A 17,379-nucleotide genomic window follows, 5' to 3' on the forward strand; every position below is an offset into this window, starting at 1 on the left:
ATATTCCATCCCTAGTTATAGACCTAATATAAATTTTATACCTTGCATTGGAGGTAATTAGGAAACATAAAGAAGATAAGTCATAGCAACAGTGTTTGTAATTTTAAAAATCCAAAGATGACCTAATTAGTTTTTAAGAAATTGCAGTATATTCACACAATAGATAGCAATGAAAATGAATGAGCTATGCTACCCAAGGACAAAAGCACAATGTAGATAGAGTATTGTTAATAACCTATTAATTGAAAAATAAAAAACCAGACAACATTGTAAGATAAATTCTAGCCAAAATAAACAGGCGATGAGAGGCAACAAAGGGCCAGGCAGTTTATTTGAGTGAAATTCCCGGGTGATGTTCCCTGGTCTGGGTATTACAGGCCGGAGATGTCACACCCGGTCAGGGAGGTGGGGACTTATAAGCAGGGGGAGGAGTGGGCAAGCTACCCCAGGGGGCGTGGAGAGGTATGATTGGCTAAAGGTGACATAATAGACAACTAGAAACTTTTTCCTTCCAAGAGGGGGGAGGCTGACATCCGGGTCTTAGTTGGCACATCAGAAGGATGGAATTCAGGAAGAGCTGTCGCCTTTCCATATAAGGCACGGACCTTGGGGTCTGGTCTGTTCTCCTTTTATGGTATCTCTCTGTTCTGTTTGCATGTCCTTGTTTTTCCTTCTTCCAGCCTAACAAACATGAGTATGACTCTTTTTATACCTTCAAAAACAAGTAAAATTTGGTCTAGTTCATGGTATTCCTTATCTTATATTCATTTTTTTTCAAAAATTAAGAAATAGACTTAAAATAAAAATGAAATTAAAGAGAATCATGCATGAACTTGGGGTGATAGGGAATTGTGAACCAAAGATTATGATTAATTAGGGATCAGAAATTAGGGATCAGAGAAATTTATTTATGTAATGTCATGCAAATACAGTGGCACAAAGACTGAATTCAGTCAGTAGGATTTAAATCCAGTATCTTTCTACCATAACAATTTGTCACAAAGAATAGGGGAATGGAAGAATAGTTCTTTAGGACAGCTTTGCACAAAAGTTTAAAAATTATAGAAGGTGTACATTTCTGGCAACTATTTAGCAATACAGTTCTCTAAGTTCCGTAAGTCTAATTTATACAAAAAATTGTCTCCTCTAATATTTTTCTAGGCTTATATGAAAATAACAAAATAGATATACAAAAATGCAGAGAACAGTGCTGACATTTTAAATATTTACAGTAAACTGAAAGCAAATTTTGTAATGCATTTTTCTATGAACTTGGATGCAAGCATCTTTTTAAAGCATTTCATAACATTTTACCTTATCAGAGCTGAAAGGAGAGATAATCTATTCAGATTTTCTTATTCTATAGATAAAATTCCCAAGGTTACAGTGTTCAAAGCTGAGTCAGGACTCAAGGTCACTTCCAGTGTGTAAATCCCATGGCATTTTTTAGCCCTGAGGGATTTCCTTCATTCTGGACAGAATAATGCTTTTAGATGCAATTTGAGAAAGAGAAAGTGAATGCCAAAAATTCTAGTGTATTCCTCGCATGGGAGCTAGCTCTACCACAAATTTATTATGCTCTACAAAGTACAATCTCATTGGAATTCAGCAGCTGCCCCCCACTGAGCCAATCCCTCTACTGGTTCAGGTAAGCTTTCTTAAAAGTTAGGACAGAGAAGTAAATGAGTGATCTCTTATGAGTGTATAAAGGAATAAAATCGGTGTTTTATTACAACATGGAAAATGTCCATAATTATTATTGGAGACTTTTAAAAATGCTTGACATATGTGAAAAGAGATGCCACTTTCGAGAAAACCCAAATTAAATCTAACACCAGTCTCTTGTCAAAGTATTCTTATTCCTATTAATAAAAAGTAAGCACTTGGAATGCTCTCCAATCTAAGAGACAACTGTCTTCCCCATGTCTGTTTTAGGCTTACCTACAAACCAAAAAAACCTCAACAGTGTCATTTCCTTTACCTGGGAAATCTGTTCTCCTGCCCAGAGAGTGACTTAGATTCCTGTCTGTCATTTAAATTCCAGTTTATATTTTACCTCTTTTGATGTCTCAATTTATTATCTTCATTCCTGGATTTGGTCTGGGTCCACCTCACTTTTACCACATGACAGCATCATTACAACACAACTTGCTTTTGGGTCACTTACATGCATGCCCACCATTGCATTGGGATGCCCTGGAGTAGGTGCTGTGTCTCACTTACCTGTGCTGATCATTTGCCATTTTTGTCTGAGCTTCATATTTGCACCTCCCTGTGCTGCCCTGTGGTGTAGGGTGCTGGGAAGCTGCAGGCTACATTTCCCAGACTCCTATCGTTTCTACTTCCTGTTAGGTTCGTTAATGAGAGGCAGAAAGAGGAGGCAGCTGGTGGTGGTGGAGGCTGCAGCAGCAGAGGGGGTGCCTGGGAGGCAGGCAGGGTTCTCAGCTCCATCTGTGGCTCCCAGGGACTCCGTGCTCTGGGCAACATTACTGACTTCTGTGCTTCTCCATCCCAGGAGGGGTAGTGTGGTGATCCTTGTGGTCACTAATCTTGGGGTAACCTTTCCTTCTGCTCCCACAGCCCTCCCAACATCGTGTAAGAAAATTCTGTATTCAACTCCCTGTGTTTGAAATTCATAGAATGGTGCTGTTTATTCATATTTGGAAACAGTACCATGTTCAATACAAAATAAGAAGTAAAAAAGGTCCTTTGGATGAGAGAGGGTCCTTACCAGCTAAATATGATTCCAGGCCTGCAACTACAAGACTTTGTAGGAACACAAACTGTTAACAGCAAAACAGTCATTTAAAAAAAAGGATTATTTGTAAAATCAGGCACCTCTCAATAATCAAGTGTCAAACATTTTAACTAACATAGGCCCCCCTCACTCACTGCCTTCGGTTAGTTTGTGGGTCAGTTCACTGTTGAGTATACAATGTAGTCAACATTATATATACCCAGCAAACTAAATGCAAATTTATTTCAAACCACAAAAGATAATAATTTGAATATGAAAAGATTAAGAAAGGCCCTTAGAAAAATTGATGAAGACCACAAAATTTTTGCAAAATTTACCTCTTGTGTTTATGTTGCTAGTCAGACAGATGCAAATAATAGCGGAAGACTCAGCATGAGTCAGATTATTTAATGGCTGCAAATTCTTCCTCTCCCAGTTTGCACCTCTCTCTGCAGTGTGACACTGCCACTCCCTCCCATTCTGAAGTGGAATCTCTTTTTCTAGCCCCTTAAATCCGAGCTGGGCCTGGGCCTTGCTTTGAGAAATACAATGTGTCGGAAGTGACGTAGTGTGACCTCCAGAGATCAGGCTTTCAGAGACCTTGCAGTTTATATCCCCGGCCTCCAGATCGCTGCCCCGATACATCCACGTAAGGAAGCCAGCTTAACCGTGGGCAGGAGAATTAAAACACCCTCTGCGGCACCCAGTCACCAAGTACGTGAAAGAAGCCAACTTGGGTTTTCTAGTCCAGCTAACCACCAGAAATATGAAAAATAATAAATCATCATTGGCTTCGGCCACTATGTTTTGGGGTGTTTAAATTTTACACAGCAAAGTTTGATGGAAACACAATATTTTTCAGTTTTAGATTATTTTAGCAACTAGCAATGAGTTGCAATATTTTCATAATTGTCATCTTTTTAACAAAAGATAATGCCCTTTCCATATAAAACAACAATTTCACTGATATTTTTACCACTCCTTTTTTACCAATCCAAAATATTTTTATAGCCACTTAAATTTTTTCTTTGGACAGTATTCCATGAGTGAATACATATTGATCATGTTCATAAACCTCAATTTCTGGTGGCCAAGAGGAATGTACAGATTTTGATGAGCAATCAAAGCATTCATCCTAATACAAATTCATATCTTACAGGAAAAAATGACATTTAATAGGTAGGCTAATGATATTGACAATATGTGATGCAATGGGATATTTTCAGTAGAATCCATGAGTTTAAAAATATTTTGTTTTATATGTTTGACAAAATTAGCAGGGTCATTGGCTAAAAGTATAGTTTATTCAAGAATGTGCAGTTTTATAACTTACATTATAAATCTCCTTCCTTTTGAGGGAGATCCTGTGACACTGAAATTTTCTTGAAAATCAGTCAAGTGAAGACATGGTAGTTATAACACTACACACTCCCAACTGATGTCATTGAAATATTGTTAGATATGTAACCGTATATAACTGTACATATCTACATCTGTTATATACATAGAAAAGGCATATATAACACATGTGCTATATATAACATGCATCATTACACTGTTTCATGACGTATAAGAACCATGAAGTTAAGAAAAACCACAAACACTTAAAAAAATTAATAACCTTAACCCAAGAATAGATTTGTATTCAGTGGCATATAAATAGAAGATTCTTCTGCAAGAAAAGTTTGACTTTCTTGATTCAACCAAGGCAGTCAATGAAATGCAGATCTTCAATTTACTATCGAGTTACACCCCAGTAAACCCATTTTAAGTTGAAAGTATCTTTAAGTCGAAAGTGCATCGAATACACCTAAGCCACTGAACACCAGAGCTTACTCAGCCAAGCCTACCTCCAGCGCGCTCAGTACACCTGCAATCGCCTGCCTGTAAACAGTTGGGCACAGTCACCTGTCAACAAAGGCGATTTCATAATGAGCTGTCGACTACCTCATGAAGTTGATCAGAAGCTCTACTGAAAGTGAAAAACAGAACGGCTGTCAGTGTAATGGTTGTTTGCTCTCAGGATTGTGTGGCTGCCCGGGAACTGTGGCTCGCTGCCGCTGCCCAGCACCGCAAGAGAGGGTCAGACGGCGTATTGCCCCCTAGCTCAGGAACAGATCCACACTGAAAAGCCGAGGTAGGGTTTCCGCTGCATATGCATCACTCTGCACTGCCATGAAGTCGTAAAGGCATTGAGTCAGAGCGTTGTTAAGTCGGGGACCATCTGTAAAAGAATTCCACAAGGACTTCGTAAGTTAGGCTCACGTCATTTTGTGGATATATTTTGCGGTAAAGAGGACAGGAATATAATGGATTTCAATACTGTGATTGTTTTAGTGCAATAATGGATCTGGGCTAGCATCTGAATATACAACAGATAATTACAGCAATGTACAGGGGTCAAAACTAGCATTCTGTCACTACTCTCTGGCAAATATGTCTGATACATGTTTTAAAATTTAAGGGTGAGTTTATTTAACCTTTGGTTTGGGCTTAAACACTTCATGCCATCAAATACATTTATAATTGTTAGGTTTTTTTGAAAAAAATTTAAAAGTGTTTCCTGGTTTTATTTTTAAACCACATTATTGAGGTAACATTGACAGAAAGCTGTGTATATTTAATGTATACAAGTTAATATGTTTTCTTGGGTTTATTTTTATATTGAAAATGGTGGGACGCATTTGTTAAACACTCATTGTGTTATAGAAACTAGAAACTTCATATTAATTATTCTCATGTAATATTCATAACACACCTGGGAGGCAGGGACAACTATTAAGGGTTAGAGAGATTTGGTGACTTGCTCAAGTAGGTGAAAAAAGTGGAAACTCAGAACTCTTGCCCTTGGTCCCCACTTCCCTTCACCATTTCATTGAACTGGGCCATCGTGCTCTCTAAATTTTAACTACAATAAATTTTACTCTATTTTGAAGGTCTTGGGTTTGTTTGTTTTTTTTTTTAGTGTTTTTTTTTCTTTTATTTCCTCACATCCAAGCTACTTTCTTTTAAAATGTGAACCAAAGTATACACACTAATTTGTACTAGAGGACTATTTCCTGTGTACTTTAGTTACGCTACATGAAATCCTTCCTTTTTATTTATTACCTTAGTAGGAGTATTCAACATATACCACCCGAATATCACCTGTGCACAGTCTAGTTGGTTGCTTCAGGCAGCTGAGTTCGCTTGTTACCCATAAAGAGCATAGCGACTTTTTTCCTCTTTTGAGATTTTACAATCTGAAATTGTAATGCACATAATTTCAGTAAGACTGGAAGGAAAAACTGTTTTTAAATACTTTAAATAGAAAAAAGTAGGTACTAAAATATTGGATATTATAAAAACTTTCCCCAGCCTTTGCAAACATCTCGAGTAGCACTCCCAGCATGTGTCACTTTCTGCTTTGACGGACTAGTTTTATATACTGAGCACTTAAAATGTGGCCAGTGAGACTGAGCAACTGGCTCCAGTGTTAATGTGGCTAGTGGCCACCATGTTGAACAGCACGTCAAAATGAAATGATTTCATGCATCCCTCCTCCTTACATGGCTGACCCACTGTTCAGACAGCCCACAGAAAGTGGCCTCGTCTCTTTAAGAAAGCAAGGCAACCCTGCTGTGGCACTGCCTTTTCCCTGCCACTGTAAAGGTGGCACCATTACCATGTTTGCATAAGTAACAATCAGTTTTACTTGTAGGATTAACCCCAGCGATCCTCACTCTTCTGTCACAGTTTTCTACCTGAGACTCGGAGAATTGCTCCCTTAAGGCACTTTTAGGCTTATCAGCTGCCAGACGTGACACTTGCCCTGTGCTGTGGATCTGAAGATCTAGGTAGTGGGTGGATTTGATTTTCCTGGATCTGCCTGAGGCCAGAATTGTTTCTGCTTCATTATTCTGAGAAATGGAATCCTTTCCATCAAGCAGTCTAGAGTTCTAAAACATAAATGCTGGTAGGTGTAAAACACTTTCAAAATCCTTATCCACAGAATTCTTTGTTTTCTACAGCGACTGTGTTCCCGTATGCTTAAATCAGTTCACTATAAAGAAATCACAAATTGAAGCATGACATTTCCTAATGCTATGCATTCCTACTGGGTTAAGCTTTGTCTATCAGAGAAGTAAAACTCTGATCACTATAGTCACCAGGTTTCACTGAGACGAAACTGTGCAAGAGGCAAATCCATCTTTGACACCTAATTATCTCGTCTTCATCTTCTCCTTCTTTCACCACACTGTGTGCTTTATTCTGTTTTGTTTTTCTTTATTTTTTTCCCTTTTCTATCCAACTCTCTGGAATCTGGTGATCTTTGCTTCCTCTTAAATCATGGTCGACTCCTAGGGAAAAGGGCTGAGATCAGACAAGGGTGATCAAAGACAAGCTCATCTTTTTAGTGTACTTGAATGGTAAGCAAGATGTTATATCTGTTTAAGAAATTGAGTGTTTTACCTTAGACTAAATGTATTTGGAATAATTAGATGGGATCAAGGATTTGTTTTGTTAACAAATCTCTGTAAAACAGGAAATGTAATTAGAGAACTTTAGTGCTAAAAAAAGTTTGTAAAGGGGAGGTGTAGCCCTTGGTCCTGAACCAAAAGTAAGCTCACAGGAAACAAAAAGAGGGGTTTGTTTCTATAATAGAAGTCTCTGCCCCTTTTACCATACTTGTCCACTATGTAAATGCAAACTTGTTAAGTCTCAAACAGTTGATGCAAGTTGCAGCTGATTGGCTGACCTACTAGCCACTACAGGAGTCAGCAGGAACGTATCAGGAACTGATTCTGTTTGGAGAATAGACCTCATGTTGTGGTTCTTCCAGGGGCTCTTGTCAGTATCTGGCTGTCTGACTCCATTTTGTTTTAAGCCTCATTTGTTTCCTGGCATTGCTGGATTTTGGGGGAGGCAGAACTCACTTGGTTTTATCTTATTTTTACAATATTCCAGCTCCTGAAGTTTCACCCTAAGTTTGTACCTATTGTTCTTATGTGTAAAGTTAGCCCTAACTTAGGCCCAGCCTAATCTCCCTATTTCAAAGAAGACATCTAAATCAAGAATGATCATATAAGGAAACCTATTTATATCAGTGAATACAGGGTCATGACACCTAATGATATTACATTAGACATGATTATCCACATAGTACTCACCTTAAAGAAACCCTTAAGCAACTCTTAGAAAAGCTTTTTGTTTTTTTTTTAAAAAAACACTATTTTCTCCTCCTCTAACCTCTCAATTCCTCATGGATAGTTAACTGGCTTTTGGTCAGGGTCATAATTTAGAAGGAAGATTGTTTGTATAATCATATGTTTATCGTAGGTATAACACAAGTATGTAACACTATTTTTTATATTTCTACCCAATGTGGAGGAATAGGGATCAGATTTACCCTCTTAATTGAAACAACCAAAATAAAGAGACAAAATATATAAAATAATTCGTTTTAAGATGCCAGATCTCAGGTGACAAAGAACAATGATCTCTGAACGATGAGCTCTGTGATCGCCTCAGCTAACTGCCTATAGGACATTTCCAGGCCATGGTGCAAGTAGGACAAAACCAGAATCTGGTAGATTCCCTGAGTTGCGGAGATGGATCTGTGAGTTTGAAAAGACCAAAGCAGTTAGAATGCACAGGGGAGAGTATCACAAAGGAAAAAGTTGCACAGAGAGAGTGAGCCCCGGAAATCCTTAGAGTTCCCCTTGAGTATTTAACAGAATAATAATCAGCATGTGTGTGAAGATATTATTTGAGATTAGGAACAAACATCCAAGAACATTAGAGGGAAGAAGTTTGGGCACTTTTATAGGGCATGGAAAAAATGTGTGTGCCTTCCAGCCAGACAGGGAAAACTCATAATTTGCAAGGCATTGGCTAGAATACGCAGGAAAATCTTGCCTCAATAGTGGGGAATAATTAGACTTAGCCTAAAAACTACTGCAGACCCACCTAACAATCATGAATATCAAGACATCACCGGATCAAATTCTTTCTTTTTTTTCCTTTTTTTTCTTAAGACATCATTGATATATAATCTTAGGAAGGTTTTTACAACATCACCCATATTATCAAATTACTCTCCCCGCCACACACACACACACACACCCCATTACAGTCACTGTCCATCAGCAGAGTAAGATGTTATAGAGTCACTACTTGGATCTAATTATTTCTAAGTAAACCTTACTGCATTTTGGAATAAAGCTAAGAAGACTTACAGGCAATGATGCAATAACCAACAAGGTAAAATTCCCACAATGCCTAGCTCCAGTCAAAGATTACTAGGCATGCAAAGAATCAGGGAACATGCCTATAATGAGGAAAATAATTAATAAAAATCTAATATCCTTATTGTAATCTAACAGGTGTTAGAAGATAAGGGCATTAAAACACTTAATATAATTGTATTCCATATGCTCAAGAGGTTAAATGGTGTCATGGAAGAAACAGAGAGGTTGAAAATTGAAGTTCTGGAGGTGAAAGGTACAGTGCCTAAAATGAAAAATACATGTAACAGCATATTAAATGTGGCAGAAAAAGAGCTTAATGAACTTGAAGACATATATATGTTATTTCAAATGAAACACATACACACAAATTAAAAATGAAAAGAAAATCTGTGAGTTGCAGGGCAATTTACAGTGGCCTAATATACATTTAATTGGGGTGCCTGAAGAAAACTGGGCAAAAATTTTGAAGAAATAATGGCCAAAGTTGTCCAAATTTGATGAAAACCATAAAATGTAGATCTAAGGTGCTCATATTCATGAATTGGAAAACTCAATATAGTTAAGATGTTCTGTCTTGATCTATAGATGGAATACAGTTCCAAATAAATTCCAGACAGGCTTTTTTTTTTGCAGATATTGGCAAACTAATTCTAAAGTTTATACAGAAAGACAAAAGACATAAAAAGCCAACAAAATACTAAGAACAAAGTCAGAAACTGACATTATCTAGCTTCAATACTTGCTATAAAGCTGCACTAGTCAAGAAAGCATGCTCATGGGAGAAGAACAGGTACAAATTAATGGAACAGAAGAAAGAATCCAGATATAGACACACATAGGTACAGTCAACTAATCTTTGAAAAGGAGCAAAGTCAATTCAGTGCAAAAAGGGTAGTTTCAGACATTCCAACTTTCACAAAAATGGACTCAGTATGGATCATAAACCTATGTCAGAAGCAAAAACATAAAGTTAGAAGAATACTTTGGAGAAAACCTAGAAGATCTTGAGTTTGGTGATGTTTACAGATACACCATCAAAGACAAGACCTATGAATGATAAAAGTGAAAACACACACTTCATTAAAAATTTTAAAAATCCACTTTATGAAAGACGCTGTTAAGTCAATGAGTAAGACAAGCTGCAGATGGTGGAAGATATCTGTAAAACATATATCTGATTAATGAATTGCATCCAAAATATACAAAACCTTAAACTCAACCATAAGAAAAAAGAGGACTTAATTAGAAAATGGGCAAAAATTTGAAGACACTTCACCAAAGAAGATATACAAATGCCAAACAAGCATATGAAAAATATCATATGAAAAAATACTCAAGATCATCTATCATTAGAGAAATGCAAATTAGGACAACACTGAAATACAGCTACAAACTTAGAAGAATTGCTAAAATCCAGAAAACTGACAAGATTGCCGAGAAGGATGCGGAGCAGCAGGAACTCTCATTCATTGCTGGTGGGAATGCAAAACACTATTGTCATTTGGAAAGGTGGTGTGACAATTTCTTGCAAAGTTAAGCATAATTTCACCATGTGATCCAGCAAACACACTCCTAGGTATTTATCCAAATGAACTGAAAACTTGTGTCCACACAAAATACTGCATGTGAATATTTAGAGTAGCTTTATGAATAATTCCAAACTGGAAACAACCAAGAAGTCTTACAATAGTGAGTGGAGTATTACTGAGCTGAAAGGAGCTTTTAAGAAAGGAGCTATTAAGCCACAAAAAGCCATGAAAATGAATCTTGAATGCATATTGTTAAGTGAAAGAAGACAGTGTAAAAGGCCATAATGTATGATTCCAATTATGTGACATTCTTGAAAAGGCAAAACTATAGGGATAGTAAAGAGATCGTTGGTTACCAAGGGCTTTGGGCGAGAGTAGGAGAGAAATAGATGAAACATAGGAAATTTTTTTAGGGCAAGAAACCATTTTATATTATAATTATGGATACATGAACCTACACATTTGTCAGAAACCATAGAATCCATAGAACCTTACAGCACAAAGGGTTAACCTAAATATATGTAAATTTAAAAAAATCATGTGGGAGGGTAGGATTACTTGGATGGACTACAGAATGTGACAAAAGAATTACCTGTATTAGCAGTGTATGAAACAGCCTCATTTAAGGGGATTGATGAAAAATTCTGAATGAAATAAGTCTGGAAATGAGTGGAGTCTATAAGACAAAATGGACAGTACCTAAGTACTGTACTTCAGTTGGTAAAGGTGTTTCCCATGGAGTACAGGGTAAAAATTGTGATACTTTTTAAAGGTATATTGAACAATTAAGTAAATGATGGTGAATCATAGGAGTTAAATTTCTTACTGTTGCAATGGCAGTTCGCAGTTAAGAGAAGGATGCTAGAATAATCCATGTGGTAATAGATTAGAATTGGGTGTGTGCAGGGTTGCAAAACTTGGTATGTGTGTTATTACCAAAGTCATCACTCTATTTGCAACATACTGATTAAATGAGAAAACAAAACAGTACCACTTAGGGCAACATAGAAGTCACTAAATGAAAAGTTTATTTATGTTACAGAATGTGAAGTCCCTTAACTGAAAATGTGGTACAAAATAAAATAAAAGCCATTAATAAAATACTAACTTGATAAAGATTCAATCGCAACAATGACAACAATAAATATTTTCTATGTTTGATGGTTGTAACATGGAAAACATTGCTTCTATTCAATGTAAATATATTTGGGAAGGGACTTTTGGCCAAAATTTTATTGCCTCATAAATGGGTGTTCTGAGACCAATTTCAGTGTGTGTGCGGGGGGGTTCCCTGCACCAACAATCAATTCTTGGACACCAGTAGGGTGTCTGAAAATTCAACTCAATTCTGACCCAGGCTATGAGGAGAAGGCATCAGTTTCCGGAGGTTAAAGCCTCAGTCCTACAAGACTGCCCCTCCGTCACCAAGTTCAGCCTCCAGTTTCAAGTCCTGGTTGTTGACTGTACTTCTGACCGACCGGTTATAAATCAGAGGTTCCCATAACTCCTTCCTTGGGTTTGATTAATTTGCTAGAGTGCCTCACAGAACTCAAGAGAAACATTTTACTTACTAGATCACCGGTTTGTTGTAAAAGGAAACAACTTAGGAACAGCCAGATGGAAGAGGTTACGTAGAGCCAGGCATGAGAAAAGGGCACAGAGCTTCCAGGCTCTCTCCAGGGGTGCCCCTCACTGAACTCCATGTTCACCAACCTGGAAGCTTCCCAAACCTGTCCTTTGGGGTTTTTATGGAGGCTTCATGACATAGGCATGCAATTAAGGCATTGGCCGCTGGCTCTCCATTCAGCCTCTGGCCCCTCTACCCTCCCCAGAGGCTGGGGTGGGTCTCGGCCTCTAATCATGGAGTTACTCTGATCATGTGGTGCAGCCAAGCAACTAGGCCCCCATCCTTAGGTTACATAAGGGTTTCCCCAAAGCCACCATTAACATAAGACACATTTCCCGCCACCTCTCCCCACCCCCCAACTCCTCCCACACCATTATCACAGGAAATTTCAAGGGTTTAAGTTGCTGTGAGCCAGGAAATGTGGAGGAAGACCAAATATACATGAGAAATACATTTTGCTCATCTGAATGACCATATATATATATATATCTTATATATCACCTCAAATATATTTTAGTTTTCAAAAAAATCACTTTTGAGTAGTGACATCAGCAAAATTGCCGGGTAGGAAGCCTCGACCCTCCTTCCCCACAGGGGATATTGACTTAACAAAAATACACAGATTGATTACCTTTGTGAGAAAGCCAGAAACCAGTTAAGAGACTCAGGCACCTGATAAAACTTTTACATCTTAATCTCTTTTCAGTCTTTTGATGTGACGATTCTGCTATGGCCTGACGGTTCTTTTCCAGTCTAAAGTCCGGGAACCTCCATGTATACGCTGTGGTGGGACATGCGATTCTCTGGCAAGTTGTACCAAGAGGAAATTGAAAGCCTTATTTTTCAAATTCTAACATTTTGGTTTGATTTATAATGCTTTCTCAGCCAGGGTCTGGTTCATAATATGCATGTGCAAAACCCTGACCTCCTTCAATTGTTTTTGTCTTAATTGAAGAAAAATATAACTTCTAATGCAAATACAAGGAGAAGTGATTCTTGGCATCTGAGTCAGCAGTACAGTAATGAGCTAAATGGAGTCTATGCTTTCCTGGTTTTTCCCATTCAGACTCTTTATTCTGACAATAAGTTCCATTCTGGTGGGGAGAGAGAAAAGAAGCACAAGTCCCTAAGTCTTGGTGACCAACCCTTTTCTGCCACCAGTGTGTCCTGTCCTTCTGGCAAGTCGAAATTCCTCTGCTCATCAGATATCTCATCTGGGCAGCGAGCTGCAGTTATACAATGATTACAAAAACAACATTGATTGTGTAATTCCTAAGGGACTCTCCCTCTACAGGCATTGTCTCAGCCAAGACGTGCGTATTTGACTTTTCCTTGGTGCCCAAATTAGGACCCTAAGAATCAGGGATGAGAAGCAGCTTGCCCACGGGCTTGCATCTGGTGGGCAGTGGAGCCAGTGCAAACGTTGAACCTGGGGTGCTGGACTCCATCACTGCCTGCCCAAACCACTACCCTGTATGTCATAAAGGAGAGGTCTAAGGCCAGTAAGTCACAGAGGACCCACTAAATCCTAGGCACTCAGTAGGGGGCTGTCACACATTATATCGCAATGGCTCTTTAGTTATTATTATCTTTTTTTTTTAAAGGAAATCAAAGACCAGAGTAATTGAGTCACTTTAGCAGAACCACGGAGGAAGCTGAATTCATACCTAGGTTTGTCTGTGTGCAATGTCCAAGCTCTCTCACCTCTGCCCACTGCTTTATGCTGTTCTCTCCCCTCTGTGGCCATCAGACAAGGGACAGGAATTGCAGTGGATACAGGAAGATGCTTCTGTCATATTCCCCTTTATTTCATTCATTTCATAAAGCTACTGCTGCTAAAGGCTTATGTTTCTTTTAATATGTAATCACCAAGAGGTGCTTGATTGCACTCCAGTATTCTTACACCATCTAGCACATTATTAGTTTAATATCTTGCTATTTATATTAAAAGAGATCATCCTCTATGACACCATGTGATACCCTTACCATTATGTGATATTAACTCCATTATGTAAATATTTTAATATTCCATTTAAGAAATAACAGTATCCACGAATCAGCCATGAGAAGAGTAATGTTTCTGTAGTTGGTTATTTGAATTCAACTTTACTGCTCTCCTTTAGACCATTTGGATTACATCTTTACATTGCTCAGTTTTGGTGTATGTGTGTGAGTGTGAGTGTGAGTGTGAGTGTGTGTGTGTGTGTGTGTGTGTGTGTCGGCGGGAGGTTCCTGTTCTTCAGCATCCCACCATTTTTCATTTGGGGCCTTTTGGGAATTGTTATTAAAGAATTTGATTGTAGCATGCAACCGCATCTTCACAGCGTGATGCATTCCTCCCAGTAAATCTCTCCAGAGCATTCAATTTGTGGATTTGTACTCCTGCTGCACTAAAATAAAAAATGTTAATTTCTCGTAGACGGTTACCAGATGATTTTAAATATCTTGCCAAACAGGAATGTCTGTTTCCATGTGAGGGATTTCCATAATAAAATCCTGGCACCATAGCCGAAGAGGATAGTTTTATATAAACAAAGAAAAACAACAGCAAGTATTTTCCCGGAGGACAGTTTTAGCTACGATTTACCAAGGCTGGTTAGTTATTTCTGTCGTATTTTATGCTTTTGTTTTGAAACATAACGCAATTTTACCTGGATGCACTCCCGTGTATTCAAGAATTAGCTCAGTACGTTGACCGGCTCAGCGAAAGGCAAGACCTCCGGAAAGTCAGGAGGCTGCCCCGCCTGGCCCCTTCCCCCACGCACATCTCCGGAGGGGAGAGAAGGGTTAAGGAGTATCGGAGGGGAGCGGAGAGGGGAGGGAGCCCCGAGGAGGCCCGGGAGCAGCGGGCGGCGCCACCAGGTCCTGCCTCCTGCAGCGGCCGGGCGCGCGGCTGGGGATTCGGAGCGGGCTGCGCGGCCGGTTTCTGGGACCTCCGCCGCGAGGAGTGGGCGTGGCCTCGGCCGCGCGGATGCGCGATAGAGAGGCTGGGGGCTTTCCCGTGAGGAGTCGGGGCTGTGGGGTGTGTGCGTAGAAGAGCAAGAGAGGCAGAGGAGGGCAGGAGCAAGGAGGGAGCGAGACGGAGAGACCCAGGGGTGCTCCAGACCCGCACTGAGGCGGGAGAGCGCCTGAGAGAGAGGCCCTCCGAGAGAGTCACCCAGAATCTTTCGGGGGAGCCCAGTGAACGTGGACATGGGGCCTGGCACCGGAGCTGTCCTCAACATGCTACTCCTGTTAGCCACTCAAAACTGGAACAGGGTCATAGCTGGGAATTCCTGTAAGTATACGGCAAAAGATAAAACTTGCGGGGGGCTGGGGGAATCTGTGCAAAACTTTGCTTCTGCTGTTTTATGATTATTATTTGCAACCTGAATTCCCGCAATATTGCTGTCAATGAAGTAGCACTTAAACAATCGTGCACGTATGGCTGGGTCTCCACATGTCTTTTCTCCTGGTCTGGTCAGGATATGCCAAGTGTCATTTCTCTTTTTGTCTACGAGGAGAATCTTATCCTCGGCTTTAAATATTCATTGAGAAAGCTCAAGTTCTAGTAAAACATCAAATTAGCATCTTAACAAGGGAGTAGCCTGTGAATGTCTTCATTTCTGCCTTTTTTAAGATTACTAAATTTTATTGGAATTATGTCTAACAGGAAAACAACTGGCAGACTTTACGTTGTGTTGCATCAGCTTAGATTTTGGAAGTTTGCAATTTGGCAGACTGATAGCTGGCTGTGTCTTCAAAATGTATTGCAGAATTCAGGGGCAAAATCGGTGGAGGTGAATCTCAATAGTGAGAATTGTGCCCTCGCTGCTCAAAGAATGAGCTTTGAGCACTTCTGAAAGAGGGAGCTTGGTTCCTACATTTTAAAGGAAAAACAGTCAGGTGGTTTTTCAAATATATTATTTTTCAGTGGTTGAATTTTTAACTTTATAAGTTGTGATTGAATCTTCGAAGTTAATTGATTCAGGGAAGATTTTTTAAAGACCTTATTTCTAATTTTAATTACCAACCAAAATAATTTGGCAGAATTCCCTTCATCCACTTTTTATTAGAGATAGAAAAAGTTTTAGCAGTTATATTTGCCTTAAAAATACCAAATGGGAGAGTTTTCTTTTTGATGAATGATAAACAGGGTCTGCAAAGTCAACTATCTCTTTCTTGGATTTAAAAGGAAGAGCTCTCTCTGAGGCCTGTTGAGGAATTTATGTCACCACTGTGTTTACCAGGTTTGGTTTTGGAGGAACAAATAAGCCAGTAATCAAGTCTTTGCTGTGGCAGAACCCTTGAGGGCACTAAGGCGCTCTGACATGGGGAAAACATTATAAAATGACCTTACGGCCACAAATCAAATGTCCATCGACACTGCATGGCTACTGTGATTTTGTGTTTCCAGGCAGTATTACCTCACATAATGGCATGGTGTATCTGTCACTCGGAAAGAAGAGAACTTCACTTAGATGCTGCACTGTGTTTCAGATTCAGTTTTAATTTGGTTGTGTAAGAATTCCAAGAGACAGTAAAATTTGCATATTTTCACCTAGTCAGAATCTCAGGATGTTGTAATGGTAGCATTTGACAAGCATTGCAACAAACAATAGCAACACAGACCCTTCCCCCGCCCCGCCCCACACCCAACACGCATACACACAAAGTTTTGTAGAAAAGGCATCATTCATTGCCCAGCTCCTGAAGTTCAACAAAAAAAGAAGGCACTAGAGGTCACTCTTACAATGTGGAGCACATCCCTTGAAGCATCCTTTAAGAAATGCAGAGCTTAAGTCTGGCCAAGACGCATCCTGTCTTTCCTATACACCGCCTGTATTTGTGTATATAATATATTTAGATGATTAATTGGGTTACTAGTTGTTTATGTTTGTATTCTTGAAGTCCAACACAGCAGCTCAACATTCAATAGCTTTCTTTTGTAATATATCTTCTTAGTAAAGGAAAGATAAGCAGCTGAGAATGGCTGAGGAGAGCAGAATATTCCTGGGTGCGTAGCTTTGGCGGGCTCCTGGCTGACCCTTAGAATTTCCATCCTGGTTTTGTATTCTTTAAGTGGTTCGTTCAGGAAGTAGTTTAATGCTCTTCTAAACATTTGACAAACTTAAAGAACCTATACAGTTTTAAATTATTAGGAATACTTAAATATTAGAGTAGGAGTTCCTGGTTACCATGTATGTTGAGTTGACAGTTCTTAAAGTGTGAAAATGCAATTAAATGACCGCATATAAAGTTGCACTTAGTAATTTC

The 17,379-nt window shown here is 39.1% G+C and overlaps 1 protein-coding gene across 3 annotated transcripts in view; it reads left to right on the forward strand.

Moving 5' to 3' along the window:
• The first annotated feature begins 14,825 nt into the window (after window positions 1–14,825).
• Window positions 14,826–17,379, forward strand: part of CNTNAP4 (contactin associated protein family member 4) — a 223,157-nt gene continuing 220,603 nt past the window's right edge. The window contains exon 1 of one of the 3 annotated variants that reach the window (XM_073225716.1): window positions 14,826–15,400. In XM_073225716.1, the coding sequence (XP_073081817.1) occupies window positions 15,316–15,400 (85 nt within the window). In that variant the 5' untranslated portion in view covers window positions 14,826–15,315. The remainder of the gene's footprint in view (window positions 15,401–17,379) is intronic. The other 2 variants (XM_073225717.1, XM_017667920.3) reach the window with 2 other exon arrangements.

The sequence above is a fragment of the Manis javanica genome, chromosome 17, assembly GCF_040802235.1.
Source record: "Manis javanica isolate MJ-LG chromosome 17, MJ_LKY, whole genome shotgun sequence".
Taxonomy (NCBI): Eukaryota; Metazoa; Chordata; class Mammalia; order Pholidota; family Manidae; genus Manis; species Manis javanica.